The sequence below is a fragment of the Apaloderma vittatum genome, unplaced genomic scaffold (genome assembly GCF_000703405.1).
Source record: "Apaloderma vittatum isolate BGI_N311 unplaced genomic scaffold, ASM70340v1 scaffold8640, whole genome shotgun sequence".
Lineage (NCBI taxonomy): Eukaryota > Metazoa > Chordata > Aves > Trogoniformes > Trogonidae > Apaloderma > Apaloderma vittatum.
Window position 1 is genome coordinate 4,402 of NW_009696140.1, and position 14,554 is coordinate 18,955.

The following is a 14,554-nucleotide window of genomic DNA, read 5'->3' on the forward strand; positions in this document are numbered from 1 at the left end:
AGGCTTCCAAAGGAGTCTTATTACAGTGACTGTGATTTGCTGGCTCAATAAAGGGGAAGAGAATTACAGAGCAAGCGATTTTGTAAGTGTGAGTTTTCCTCTTCACTGGTCTGTGAGTCTTGTGCTACATGTTCTGTAGATTTACTTGGTATATAAGTATCTTATTTAAACTGCATTTTATTCTTTGGCAATCTGTTTTGCCTTATGGCATCATTAATGATGTGAATAGAAAAGAAACTAAGTTTCAAAAATTAATTACAGTCATTTTACAGAACTTAAGCTGCCTAAATGTGTCTGTATGTTTTACTCTAGCTCTTGAGTTCTTTCTAACTGAAAAAGAAGCACCTTAAGCTCATCCGAACTGAAATTGTATATGTGTTTAAGCTGTCCTTTTAAGCTGCCATGTATTAACCTAGAACAACTTTTTTTTTTTTTAACAGAGCTGACCACAGAGAACAGTCCCTTAGAGCTATTTAACACTCTCTGCTCCGTTTATCGCAGTCCAAGATTCGTTGCTCTGCTGGGAGATCACCAGCACAGAGCACCAAGCAGAGTTCTTGGCAGGGAGTCGGCAATCCCAAATTCTATCCCTTTCTCCTAGAACATTCCCTGTCCCACAGGGCTTAGGACTGATACCAGGCTTTGATTTCTGATACCAAGTCAGACCCACCTAAATGTATGGGTCCTGACACTGCTCTTTTTACAGACACTTGCTCTTTTAGATCAATATTAAAGCAGGCTTTGAGCTTCCAGACGTATGAGATGCCCTCAGGTCATCCTTAGGCTTCTCACCTTTCTCTCTGCTTCACCGACTTGTTTCTGGGAGCAAAGCTGGAGTGAGTCTTTGAGCAGCAGTGTCCTGCGATAGGCTTTTAGCCATTCCTTGTTACTGCAGTTAGGTCTTGTAGCAGGTGAATCTTACTAGTGTAAAAAAGCGATGTACCAACCTTTTCTTTTTTATTTCAAAAGCTGCTTTAGCTATTACCTGAGTAATCTTCTCTGTTTGCCTAGAAAAAGCTGTGTATCCTCAACAATTCAGTGCTGCAGACCTCCCTTATAAGAACAGGAACGCAGATTATGTAGCCCTGGAGGCACTGTTGTGATCTACTTAGCTAAGGCAAAGTCCAGCCACTTTGGAGGGGAGCCATGCTCTAGAAGTGTTTGGATTTTCTATTTATGTTTCAGGTTTTTGTTGCCTTATAATGATTTGATAATGAGACATGCTTCAAAAATATCTGCGTGTAAGAACTTCTGTGCATGTCACTGTCAGAGTGGAGCTGGGCGAGTATTTGACTCCCAATCACACAGACAGTATGAAAAGGATAGCCATGTGTAACACACTGCAAATTGTGGGGAGGCAGTGAATGTTTCTTGTTTTCCATTCCAGCTAGCATAAGTAATACATCCATTAATGGGGTTATATCATAAACCATGCATCCGGGCTGTTGTTTGCATAAGCATGCCCACCACTCAGAACAGGATAGGAATGTCACAGAAGATTGGAAAGGTGATGTGCCCTATTTAACTATTTTTAAAATGACCTTCAAGTCAGGACACTATTTAAGAACAGGTACTTTCTAAGGGTGTCATGATATCAACCATTCATTAACTGGGTTTGTAGTGAACAAGGAGAAAAGCCATTTAACTTCTGGCCTTTGTTAAAAAGGGAGCAATTTGAGTAAACTCTTTTAAAAAACAGAGCTTGGAAGTTCTAGATGTTGGCTCCTTCTTCAAAGGGTCAAACAGGAGCAGTGCATCAATGCTCAGGCTCATCAGGCAAGTGGAGGCTTGTGCACATCACTTGGTTCAGATGTCATACTGAAACCGAAGATTTCTCATTTTGCAATCCTGAAGCAAACTTCATGAAAATTAGGTAAAGCAAATTTTAGAGGAGATCCTCTTTCGATTGGAAGAGTGAAGCTGTGGTAGGTCATGTGTTCTCTTAGAGGACTGTCTTAGCTATTGCATGGGACAGCACAGGTAGATCTGATGGATTGGTCTGACTTTTACTTGCTCCAAGTTCTGCTCAAATGCTTATTCATTACTTTGTGTACAGCCAATTGGTTGGTGCAAAAGCTGGCTTTTGACAAACTAAGTGGACTATGCATGAGAAGTGTGGGCAGACCAGCCCTGCTCTGTTTGGATGCTTTCATTCCATCAAAGCAGATTGCTTCTCAGGCTCTTTTAGAATGTAACTCAAAATATGCAGCTGGGCAAAAGTGACTCTTAAGACATGGCCCAGGAGTCTGAACGTGGAATTTGTGACTTAGGCTAAGAGGGACTCTACATGTCTCTTGTCTTCTCTGCAAGTCAATCTACCTCCTCTCTCTTGCAGAATGTGGTCGAGGCTTGGTTTGGTCTGATCTTATTATTGACTCCAAATTTTGAAGAGACGTATAAAAAGATTCTTCCTCTACGTACTGTTAGCAACCAAGTAATAAAATCTTGATGGGCCTTCATCTGATCTACTTCTGAGACCTCCAAGCCATCTGAGCTCTCCCTCTAGAATTCCAACGCCACCCTTTGCACTGCTTTGCAGTCTTCCCTTGCCTTCCCCCTTGTGGTTCTCAAATATTGCAGTTGCCTTGTTCTTTGTTGTTTCTCTAGTGCAGATTATCAGGGAGTTAGAGGCCTTATCTACTACTCCACCCTGTTTGCTGTTTTATTCGAACAGCTATCCTTAGACTTGCTCAGGATGTTCTTCATTTTGATTTTCCATTTCATCTGAGTAAGATACTTTACCTCACTGCGGCCCCACCAAAAACCACTGCCTACTAGGCTTTTCCTTCCTTCCTTCCTTCCTTCCTTCCTTCCTTCCTTCCTTCCACCAGGTCTCTGTTTCCATGGGGCATTGCTTCTCTGGACCTGTTCTGAGAAATGCAAGGTGGCATCTTAATTGTACAGATGTAGAAATGTGTCGTGAAGTAAAACTGCTGTCCTAGCGCTTTCCATTAGCAACATTCAAGCATGTTCATAGCACAAGATGGAAGCTGCTGTTCAAGTTTCTTGTAGGATATGAACCTCTTGGTGTAAATTCTTGACATGTAAATCCAATGGCAGAGCTTTTAACTGTTCAGTAACAAGGCAAAACCTTTAAGTGTAGGTACCTGTCTCAATTTTTCTTCTTACTCTTTTTTTTTTTTGCTAGTGCACATCTTAGACTTATACTACTGAAAGATATGTCTAACTGAAAGGAGTAACATATAAATATATATGTATTCGGTTTGTATGGGACAGTAAGCTGAAATCTTCCCTGAAACCATAATTTTGTTGGAAATTCTACGCAGGCATTTTAAAATCTGGTTAATCTGCTAAGGACTTCCAGAACTGCTTAGATCTCCACTGTGAAATGCTGAATTCTGAGTTTGTGTCATTTGGGAGAAGGAAGGAAGAATGAGGTTTAGAAAAATGTGATCTTTTTTCACAATCTGCCAGTACAGACTATTCCAGAAAAAAACAGGCTGAGGAGGTAGCTTTCAAAACTTCTAAATTAATGGATGAGATTCCCCGATGTTTTTTAACAACTTCTAGAAATCTAAAGCGCACAAACTTTTAAATCTACCAAGCTTTCTCTTGTGGAAGGGATGTGATGTGGTGTTAACCTTTTTAATCCTGGAATACAAATTGATTTTAAAATGTGTTGAATATTTAAGGATGATTTCATGCAAGTTAATAAACCATTTGTAAAGTGTTTGTATACAACCCTTTGTATCATTGTTGTTGGTACACCTTACCAAATTTTTTTGGGGCATGTATTCCATTCTTAACTTCTGTACAATTTCTATTGTTGCTGTAAATATTCTAAAAGAGAAAAAAAAATAATCCTGTGGTAACCTTAATTATCAGCATGGAAATGGTTAATTTTTACTGAGCACAATGTATTTTTGAATGGGCCTTCCAAAATATGTCTTTAATAAAAATGCAGATTTTGCACTAGAACACTGGCATTGCTCAACTGCCAATCTTATTCTTGACACGCCGCCTCCAGAGCCTGCCCCTGCGCTGGCCTGGCTCGGGTGAGCAGGACAGGTCAGAACCGCAGCAGAACCTCTCTGCCTGACGGGTCACTGCCAAGTCCTGTCCAACTCTCTGGCTCAGAAGCTGGCTCGTGCCTGCCAGCAAGCCTGACGTTTGCGCAGGAGCACGGACAGAAAAGCTCTGAAGCATCTGTTGCCCACCGCTTCTGTAGCCTCACTGCAGACTTTGGCCCGGGGAGGGGGGGAATTTCTTTCAGGGCGAGTATCTCTGCTCTGCTCTCTTTTGAACAGTATCAACCTGCCAATCCCCTCAGCAGGTGCTACCCAGAAACTTAAAAGGCCCTGAAAGTTTCCAGCCCTCAAGTTGTCTTTGCTGCAGAAGGGGATCCACCGTTCGAGTAGGACACTGGTATTACACCGTTGCCACATGTGAGCCGAGGCTTTGTGAGGCAAACATTCAGGTGTCAGCAACACGGTTTTTGGTGGCTTCCTCTTTAGTGTGCCCCATTTTTTTGTTACCGTGTACAGCTTTAAAAAGCCTTTAAATATTTTGGCAGGGTAATTGGATAAAAGAAACAGGTGACTTTGCCTCGGCCTCCTTTCCCTCTGCACTCCAGCAGCAGACTTGCAGGAAGCCAGGGCTTGCAGCCTGTTCAGACCCTTCTGAAGCAATGGCCTGGCTGGGGGTGTGCCGCAGCCACAGCCTCTGCGAGCCCACAGCGCCTTCACGGAGCTGCGCCCGTCACCTCTCAAAACAGGGAAGCTGCTGGCCTGATCTAGTCACTTCAACTTCCATCAGAACAAGCAGTCCCAGCCAGAATTGCATGCGAAATGCTTGTTTCCTTGAGGTGCCCAGCCCTCTGGGGACTTGGCTTTACTCTTATCAACCTCTCTTTGCTCTTACTTTTTCAAGGAGCTCGTTGCAGAGACCCCAGGGCGCTCAGTGCCCTTTTCTGTACCCCCTGTAGAGCTCCAGAAAATGGAGTGGCCACCTCCTTGAAGAGGTCAAGCACCTTGCTGTGGTAGCCCCAGCATAGTCAGCATCGGTCCCCCTTGGGATGGGGAGCAGAGCAGGTGTGGGCATTTGTCTCTCAGACTGAAAGAAGGAATTAATTCCTGCACGTACCCATTAAGAGAAAGGGGCTATTGACTTCAAATCAGTGTGGCTGGTCCAGAGGCCCGAGGCGATCTCTTATCACATAGCTTGGGCTGGGCAAGCTCGACTTCTCAGCACAGCTCCCTCACTTCTCTCTGAAAGCATCCCAGACTAAAAATTCAGGTCACAGAGCTGAAGGCAGCTCTTGGTCCTGACTCCTATTTCAATCCTCTTGTGTTTTACCCAGTTGCAAAGCCATGCATTGGGCTCCTGGCCTCTGCAGGTAAGGAGCTGCAGGATTTTCACTCCTAGAAGAAAAATACGTTCCAGAAATGCTTTGCATCATCTCTTGCAGCCTTAATTGCTAGCTGTGTTCTGCTTAACTGTGATTGGAAGCATCTGTGACAGTAAATTACAATGATAGTGATATGCTAGGAAAAGTCAGACCTTACGAGGAAAAGCTTTGCATTTCTGTAATTGTATTTTGGCTGTTTCTGTCCCACTTTCATAATGCCCTCATGTCGCACTGTTACTGCAACGCACTGCCCTTATGAAGCGGTGGAAATCAAGTGCAATTCTAAAAGCATTTTAGGACTACTTAATTAATTAAGCCTCTGAGCACTCTTCTTTTTAGATAAGAGGCAGAGGTTAAGTGAATTTCCAAAGGTCGATTAGCAAGCGAGCTGCATATCTAGGATCAGAACAGAAACTCCTGTTTTAGCAGGAACCATTTAAACACTGCAGATGAAAGTCAGAAGTAGGTCCCTTCCCCATGCAACCTGGAGAAGTGAACTGCTGGCAAAGGACAAGGCGAGGCATGAAGCAAATGACCTGTGAAATTCTGTGTACGCCAGTTAATTCCACCCTATTTATCATTATACATTTCAATCTGGAAACAGGGTCTAGTGATTTCTTTGAAGCTGGGAGGCTGGAAAAGTGATAGCACAGGTCCCTTCTGCCTAGACAGTCTTTTCTTCCTTCAAGGTTTTATTATATCCTAGATGTAGGATCGGTCATGTGAAGATACACAATTTAGTGTGGTGCTGTGGTGTGTAAGGATGTGCAGTCCATCCATTCAGGCTGTGGATTAAGCTTGTGAGCTCTTCCAAATTACGCAGGCACTCTCAGCCCTTGGCGCAGGGTGGATTTCCAAAACCAGACAGCTTGCAAGACCCTGGACTGTGGAAACACAGAGGTCAGCCAGAGCCAGGGCTTTGGGTGATTACAGTAAAGCTTTAACTGCTTTGGGATGCTACAAATATTCATCAGCACATGCCCAGTCCCTCTTTTCAGCTCTCCAACCCCACTCCACCTCTCCTCAGTCATGCAACAATATGACAGCACCAAGCCTCCTTCCCACTAGGGCATGGAGCAGAGCTGCCCATGCTGCTTTTCGGGACAGGAGTGCAGCATGTTAACATGATGGCAGCTGCGTCCAGATCCTGGAAATGCTTCACCTCCCAGTGCTGATGTTACTGACACAGGAGCTGTGATGGCTGGCAGAGATCCCTTGTCTCCCGTGGAGCGCCTCCAAGGAGGCACCATGCTGGTCCCGCAACTCAGCTGCACTGAAGGACTTGCCTTGAGCTCAGTGGACCTGCTCAGCGGAACTTGCCTGGATTGATAATCATTAGACAACCACACAGATCCACTGATTTCTTACTAAAAAAATGTGTCCCTTGACCCCTTTGTGAATAGGCAAAAATCATTTAAGGGGCACAGGGGAAGCAAGGGAGTGATGGTGACATAATAACAATCTTTTCTACATCTCTGTAGACATCACACTGGTCATATAGTGGAGCAGAAGCTTTCAGACTCTCCAGAACAGCTTATTTTCCTGACAGCTATCATTTGTCTCTAGACACAGGAAAATACATGGCAGAAACATCTGCCCTCATGAATGAATAAATGTGATGAATTGCACAGACATCCAAAAGCTTTTCTCATGTTTTTGGTCACATCTCATTTGGTTTTAGTCACATCTCAACCCCTGGCTTGCTTGCTGAGTATTCATCTCTGCCCGTAGGGACAAGAAGAAGGCATGAAAGGCAAATGGTCTGCTTCAGCGCCGTAGTTTTCATGCCTCTCCTCTCTTCACTGAGATAGTTCAGATGCTGATGCTGTGACTCTTTGGTCTGGATTGCCGAATTGTTAAAAAAAAAAAAAGGGAAAAAGCCTACAGTGCCCGCCAGGTTTGTGCCACAGATGTATGGGGAGCCAAACAGCAGCTGCCACCCCAGAGCACCCCACAGCCCACCCATGTGGACCGGTGGGGGCTACAGTTCCCAGCTGGGGTGTGCTGAACATCAGCTCCCAGGCAGAGGCAGGGCATGAACTGTAACACCTGGGCAGTCACCCCAGGGAGATGGGTGCATCATCAGAGACTCCACACGCCCCAAAAATCCTCAGGTGCTCAACACCCACTGGGAATCAGGCCATGGAGATTGAGGCAGTTAATGAGAGTGTGTCCCTGTTCCTGTGTCCAAATGCCCACAGGGAGCAAGGCGCGCTGGGCTTCCCGGGATGTGTCGGTGCAAAACCAGGGAGGATATGGAGAAGTTGGACCACTCGGTACAAAAAGCACCAATGCTTGTCCCAAAAACAGCCAGAGCAGTTCAGGCCAGAGGGAACCTGATACAAGGGGACATGAGGTGGTTAGAGAGTGTGAGATACAGGTGAGGCCCCTCACACTAAGGACAAGTCAGACCTGGCCTCAACCCTGTCTCAGGGATGGCAGAGACCACCAGCAGGAGGAGCATGAGGGAAAGTAGGATGAGACCTCTTCCCCAGCACAACAGCCCACCCTGGCCCCAGTGAGGGAGTGGAGGATTCCCAGGCTCAGCAACAAATAATCAAGCACAGCCCTCCCCTCCCTGAGAGAGTCCACGCCCCACCTTTGAACCTCACCTGAATTTACTTTGGCTTCGACAGCACACAGTGATGACGATTTCCCCAACCTAACACCCAGTGCCAGAAGCGTCACATCTCATGGGATCAAAGCCACAGCCGTGAACTCTCCCGCCTTCCCCAACATGTGACACCTATAAACACCCATCAGCTTCACAGCAGGGTTTAGCTTTATCACCAAGCATGGTGCAAAGCCACATTTTTATTCAAGACAGCCCTTCCATTTGCAGGCTGGGCCTTTACACTGCAGGCCTATGGCCCCAGCCGGCGTCGGTGATGAGGCGGGCTGGCTGCACAGCCGAACACCTGCACATCTGCCCCAGGAGACGGCATTCAGCCGCACTTGCCCATGCACTCGAGGAGCTCCATGCGGATGGCAATGCGCACGTGCCAGCCCAACGGGATGAGGCGGATGTAGCGGGCTATGATGGGCGGCCGTAGCAGGTTCTGAACCGAGGATGAGCGGTCTGAGTTGCCGTAGAAAACCTGGGGAGAGAGGTGTGGGCAGGATGTCAGAGGGCTGGAAATCCTGCCCCATGAATTTGGGGTGCCTGTGCAGAGCAGAGGAGGAAGACAATGTTCCCTCTCCTCCACTCCTAAATAAAAGACTTAAAAAATAGCCAGATACAGATAATTTTTGTCATTCTACCTGAGATTTCTGAGTAAGTCACTTCCCCGTCATTGTTCCTGTACTTCTTCTGGTTAGGGTAGACTTAATCTCACTCTGTTCTCTCTCATTTGCCTTCCTGCAGCAAGGCACTGCAGGTTTTGAGTGAACATTTGCCTGTTTGCAGTTCGTAAGCTGGGCTCCCAGACACACCAATATAAAGACAAAAAGTGTATTTGAGGGCCCTTTCACTGCTGCCTGTCCATGCTGTCACATCTCCTGCTGCCATGACCTGTCTTTTGTGGAAAGCTCAGCATCTCCCCAGGGCTGCAGGAACCAGAGCCTCCCATGCTGGGATAGGGCCATCCCCACAGATGGATGCTGAGGACGCCAGGGAGGCAGCAGCTGCAGCATCCCCCAGACCAGCTGAGTTGCACAGGGACCACAGGCATCACTCTGAGGTCTCTGCAGCGCAAATTTTCACTTCAAACCAGCCACTAAGAAGTTCAGCCTGAGAACAGTTGGGTGAGTTTTGACCTACCTAGCTGCAGATTTCTGCATTGTCATTGTGCACTAGTCCTGGACTTACAGCAAACGTGAAGTTCACTTACCCGGTTGTTTCCGGTCTGGTCCTTGTAGTAAACCCAGTTGAGGTTTTCGTCGGTACGGTACTGCATGCTGTACTTGGTCATCCACTCATCGGCATCGCAGCGCCCTTGTGTGAGGATTCCCGAGATCACCTTCACCTCCTTCAGGTCAATCTGCAGCCACTGTCCGTTGTCCTGGTACTTGGAAAGCCACGCACACCTAGGTGGGACAACACCAGCCCCGCTACGTTCTATGCTGCTGCCCTCCTGGGCAGACTCTCCTGCCCCAAAACTGCCAGGGATCCTGGGCCTCCCACACCCACCCACCCATGGAGAACCTCGGGGAGGGATTTTTGGACTTACCCAAAGCCTTGGCCGTTGAGACGAGCCTTGTTGGCTGTCCAGGAGGAGTACCAGCCTGTGTACTGCTCAGGGTTGGAGCAGCTTATCTGGTCGGAGGTGACAGCACCAGACTCGAAGCCCAGGGGCTTGTGGTAGGGGCACTCTGCAGAACAAGGGGGAAAATACATGGAGGCACACATGTGGCTTTGTTTCCTGGGTGCATTTGCACGCTTGTTCTCAACACTCCCTATCGTTTCACTGCTCCCTGTTCTCTCTGGCCAGGATGCTTGGGATGCTCTTAAATGCAGTCCACAACACCTTTGGTATTTGCTGCCCAGGGGCCATGGGAGTCCTAATTTCTAACTCTTCTCTTGTGTGAATTTCTAACTCTTCTCTCTCTTCCAAAATTACTAAACCTGTGCAGCCCGCAGCATTTTGGGGGGAAAGCTTTATTCACATGTTGCAGTTCAAATCTTCTTCTTGCAAGCACTTGGAAGCAGATCCAGGCTGTATTCATTGACCTGGATCACGCTTCCAGGCTGTCAACCTCTCTCTGGTCCTTAAGAAATGCCTGACATGGCTTTTCTTGCCAGGCATCATCTTCTTTTGCTTCTCCATTCACTGTCTTGATTTATGGCTATGCCTGCATGGCAAAATTGCTGAGCCTGCTCTGTTTATCCCTTCACAGCACCCTCAGATCTGCTGCATTTTCTGCTATGGGGACTATCTTTGTATCTGGAGATGGTCTGGTCAAAAATCTGCAGGTACCCTGGTGTAATCCTTGTCCCTGATGAAGGCTAAAAGATCTCCATCTGAGTTTTTGCCTTCAGATCTTCAGGCTACCAAACCTGTTCTCTATAATAGCGAGAAGCTCAGCAAGGCTCCTGCTGACTGCAAAATCACTAGGAGCAGAAATACTCATTCACCTTTAAAACATTCTGTGGTGGGTCACCACAGAGTGCTCTAGAAGGCAAGCCTTTGGTGATGCTGCCATGCAGAGTGCCTGCGTGTTACCAGGATCTAGTTGTGGGGTTTTTATATTACAATCATTTTTTATGCAATCAGCTAAAAAAAAAAAATGTGTAGACATGGCCCTTCAGGATATGGTTCAGTGGTCATGGTAGTATTGGGTTGACGGTTGGACTAGATGATCTTAAAGGTCTTTTCCAACCTTAATGATTCTATGATTCTATGATTTAGGTTATCACTGTGTATCTAGATACACATTAAGAAGGCGCTTACAAGCACCACATAGGGATTACTTCATCCAGCATCTGTATCATGGGCAGCATTTTCTATTTTCACAGCCTATGAAGCAGGTGTGGTGCCTCCAAGGGTAACTCTCCCACATTTTCCAGTTTAGCATTGCTCATCTCATGGCAATAAAGGAGCAAGTGAAGTTTCACTTGTGGGTAGAACATTTCCTCGCCTTAGCCGTGCCTGACCGACCAGCATGGTGTCTCCCTCTGAAAACTGACCAACACGTGGGGGCCATCAGTGGGCAGCCAGGGCTTGGCATGAGGATGGCCTCCCCTCCCAGCACTGCAGCCACGCCGTCGATGTCTCATTAGCAAGCTCCATTAGGTCGATATTGTATGCATCAATACCTTATTAACATATCTCGCTCAGTCAGTACCTCATTAACATGTTTTTCCCCATGAAGACACAGAGCTGCCATCTCGCCTTCCTCCAGGCACGGAAACATCACACTTTTCCACCACATTAAAACTCTCACTCCCCTTGGGCGAGAGGTTGCATGGGTTGGGGTGGCCCCCCATGTTTACTACTTGACAGGCTTATCTCAAACACCACGTAACTTTGCTTTTAGCGAGGCTAATCCACAGACTGCACAACCATAATGCAATTAGCAGGTCACCTTCTGACATGTCTAGCTGCACCGTGAAGGGGGCCCTCGAAAGTGATGCCTGGTGCCCACCTGGCGAAACTGGCTGAGACATTTAATGTTGGTACCGTGGACTTGAGAAAATTCATGCAGGAGTTGCAAGGCTGGCTGCTGCTCTCCAGCCATGCCCCAGACAGCTCTGCAACATCTCAGCACGGCTGCTCTGCAAACCATGCTAACAGGGCTGGGCTGGGCAAGGAGAGCACAAAGCCTCCCCGTCTGGTGAGAGAGAGAACTGGGAGATACAGTGACAACAGTCATTATTCAGGAGAACAGCCTTCATTAGCCAAAGAAGATGTCTTCGTTACTCAGCTACATAATGCTGATGTGTCACACCTAGCCTGGCCAGGAAGCCTAGAACTGCATCCCTCAGCCATGGATGGATAAACCAAATCTGCCATGTCTCCTTTCCTTCCTTTCAATTTCAAGCAGCAATCATTTTAAATAGAAAGAGTAGGTTTAGACTGGACATAAGGAAGAAATTTTCTATGATGTGGATGGTGAGATGCTGAAGCAGGTTGACCAGAGAATTTGTAGAAGACCTGTCCATGAAGTACTCAATGCCAGACTGGAGGGGACTTTGAGCAACCTGGTCTAGTGAAATAATGTCCTTGTCCATAGCAGGGAGGTTGGAACTAAACGATTTTTCAAAGGTCTCTTCCAACTCAAACCATACTATGATTCTGCAATCCCTTGGTGCGAGGGACAGCAAGGTAGTACCAGGCTGTAGCAAGGCTCTGGATGAAGAACTGTACACTGTTAAAGCTAAACAACAAGAAAACACACAGTAGGACTAGGCTAGGGAGCCACTGTGAAAAGGACTTCCCAAGGAGCTGCTGGGGGATCTCTGCTGGGCTGGCTGGGATTCAGCATTCCCGTAAGACTCTGCGGTGCATGTGAATGTGCCAATGCTGTCCTCGCACATGATGCCAGGGCTGCAGGGAGGTCCTGCACAGTGACCTGGAGTGCGCAGTAACCTACATTCATCGAAAATATTCCTTGCTGCAGCTCCATGCAAAGGGATAGTTACAGGCAGAGGATGTGCAGGGACATACTTTCCGAAAGGAGAAGGGCTGAGACAAAGATGCAAGAACTGTAGGGGATCTGCGCATCACAAGTGGGCTTTGTGATGATGCTGTGACAGAGAAGTCACAGAGTTTTGGTGGCCAGCACTTCAAGGAAGAGCAGTGAGCTCAGGCAGTACAATGCCAGCTTGGACTGATGTTTGGGATAGAACATATGAGTTTCTTTCATAAGAGACTGGGGGAAATCCTCAAAACAGGGCATATAGGGTGCCATTTCTGAAGCTTCTATAAGTGACTCTTCTGCATCACAGCAGCTGTCTCCAGCAAATGCTTTATTCCTCTTTGTGTCTGACCCAGCAGACTGCGCTTTGGAGATACTGGCTGGAAGGACCATGACCCCTTACTGGGGACGTCTGGGATTGTTCTGCCCTGAGGGTGAGACACCACCCATCCACAGCAGATGAATCATCTCTTCACACTTTCTCTGGGCAGGGAAGAAGCCTGTGGGCAATGCTCAAGTCAGGCAAACCCCAAGTGGGCATGACTTCCACTGAAGCAGAGTGCATGGCAGGAGAGCTCAGGGGAAGCAGATGGCCTGGTAAGGATGGCTGGAAAGCCTGTGCACTTATCAGCTCCCTCATGCCATAGGAGAAAAGCCTTCAGGTCCAACACCCATGTGGGATAGAAACACCTTGGGGTTTTCACCTCTCATTTCTATTTGTGTGTGTCTGCAAGCTCTGCCAACAGTGGTCCACTCTCCTTGTGAGTATATATTTTTGCCTTCTAGCCCATCCTGGCTTTCACTCAGCGCTCTTCAAGGGTAACTCACTAAACTCTCTCCTCCTTAAGGGCAGCCATGCTAAAGCTGAGCACTGGGTGACTGTTTCCCACATGTATCTCCCCTGGTGAACCCGGGGGCAGCAAAACACAGAATCACAGAATCACAGAATCACAGAATTGTTGAGGCTGGAAAAGACCTCTGAGATCAAGTCCAGCCTATGACTCAACACCATCACATTGGCTAGATCACACAGCTTCTTGCAGGAGCTGGGAAGAGGTGGTTGCTAGCAGGCACGAGGCAGGTATCACTTTTGGCACCCACCTCCAGAAGAGGTTAACACCTCCGAACACCTACATGACAGAGGCCTGAACAGTATCCTGAACAGCTCTGGGACACAAGAGCTACCTGAGGATCAGCTGGGCACGATAAAGCCTTGCTGGGGTAACATGTCAGGAAAGTTGCAGAGAATAATAAGGAAAGATCTTGATCAGAAACCTATAAAACATGGTCTGTGAGGAATGGCTGAAGGAGCTGGGCAGGGACAGCCCAGAGAAAACTCAAAGAAAACATGGTTGTGGTCTTTTACTGTTTAAAAATATGCTGCAAAGAAAATAAACGGTTTTCCTTGACCCATGGAGAAAGGAAATGTCACAGACTAAACTGCAACAAGGGATCTTTCGAGGTCCCTTCCTACTCCTAACATTCTGTGTTTCTGTGATTTCTTTGAAAATGAGCCCAGGTGGTAGGAAAGATTTCCCACAGCAAACACTGTGCACTGTGGGAGCCACACCAGGCAGCATCTGGGAGCAGCAGCACCAAGGGCTGTAGGGACCCAACAGCTCCAGCCAGTCTGAGCCACCCGGGGTGACCTCCTGAAGCCCAGGCATGGCCCCTGCTGCCCCTTTGCCCGATGGTGAGGGTCCCCCCACAGCTCCCACTGCTGCAGCTCCCCCAGCCCCACCAGCAGCTGGGTTTGGAACAAGCGCTGCTGTACTATGTCACCTCTGCAACACAGGGAGTGGCAAGGGAAGCTGCTGAAGGTCACCAGGCAAACAGCTGGACGTTCCGGGGCCTGTTACCTGGCATGCACTCTAGGCCATTAGTCCCGCTGGACCACAATGAGTTGGGACCTCCTTGGCAATCGCATTTGCAGGCCTTGCTGTGCCACAGCTCCTGTCTTTCTTCCTAAAGGAACAGTAAAAAAAAACCAATAATAAATGAATATAGTCATTGACAGTAGCAATACAAAGCTAAACCTGAGCCCTGAAACCTAGAAAGGCCCTCATACCCACACAGGCTGCTGCACCTTTTTTTAGCCCATTTTTTCAT

At 47.4% G+C, this 14,554-nt stretch overlaps 1 protein-coding gene across 1 annotated transcript in view; it reads right to left on the bottom strand.

Annotated features, from left to right (window-relative positions):
• Window positions 1-8,180: 8,180 nt before the first annotated feature.
• The window catches only part of RS1 (retinoschisin 1), a 13,875-nt gene continuing 7,501 nt past the window's right edge, over window positions 8,181-14,554 (bottom strand). The window contains exons 3-6 of the mRNA XM_009873671.1: window positions 14,305-14,410; window positions 9,538-9,679; window positions 9,199-9,394; window positions 8,181-8,466 (exon numbers count right to left, since the gene is read on the bottom strand). Of these exons, the coding sequence (XP_009871973.1) occupies window positions 8,314-8,466; window positions 9,199-9,394; window positions 9,538-9,679; window positions 14,305-14,410 (597 nt within the window). The 3' untranslated portion in view covers window positions 8,181-8,313. The remainder of the gene's footprint in view (window positions 8,467-9,198; window positions 9,395-9,537; window positions 9,680-14,304; window positions 14,411-14,554) is intronic.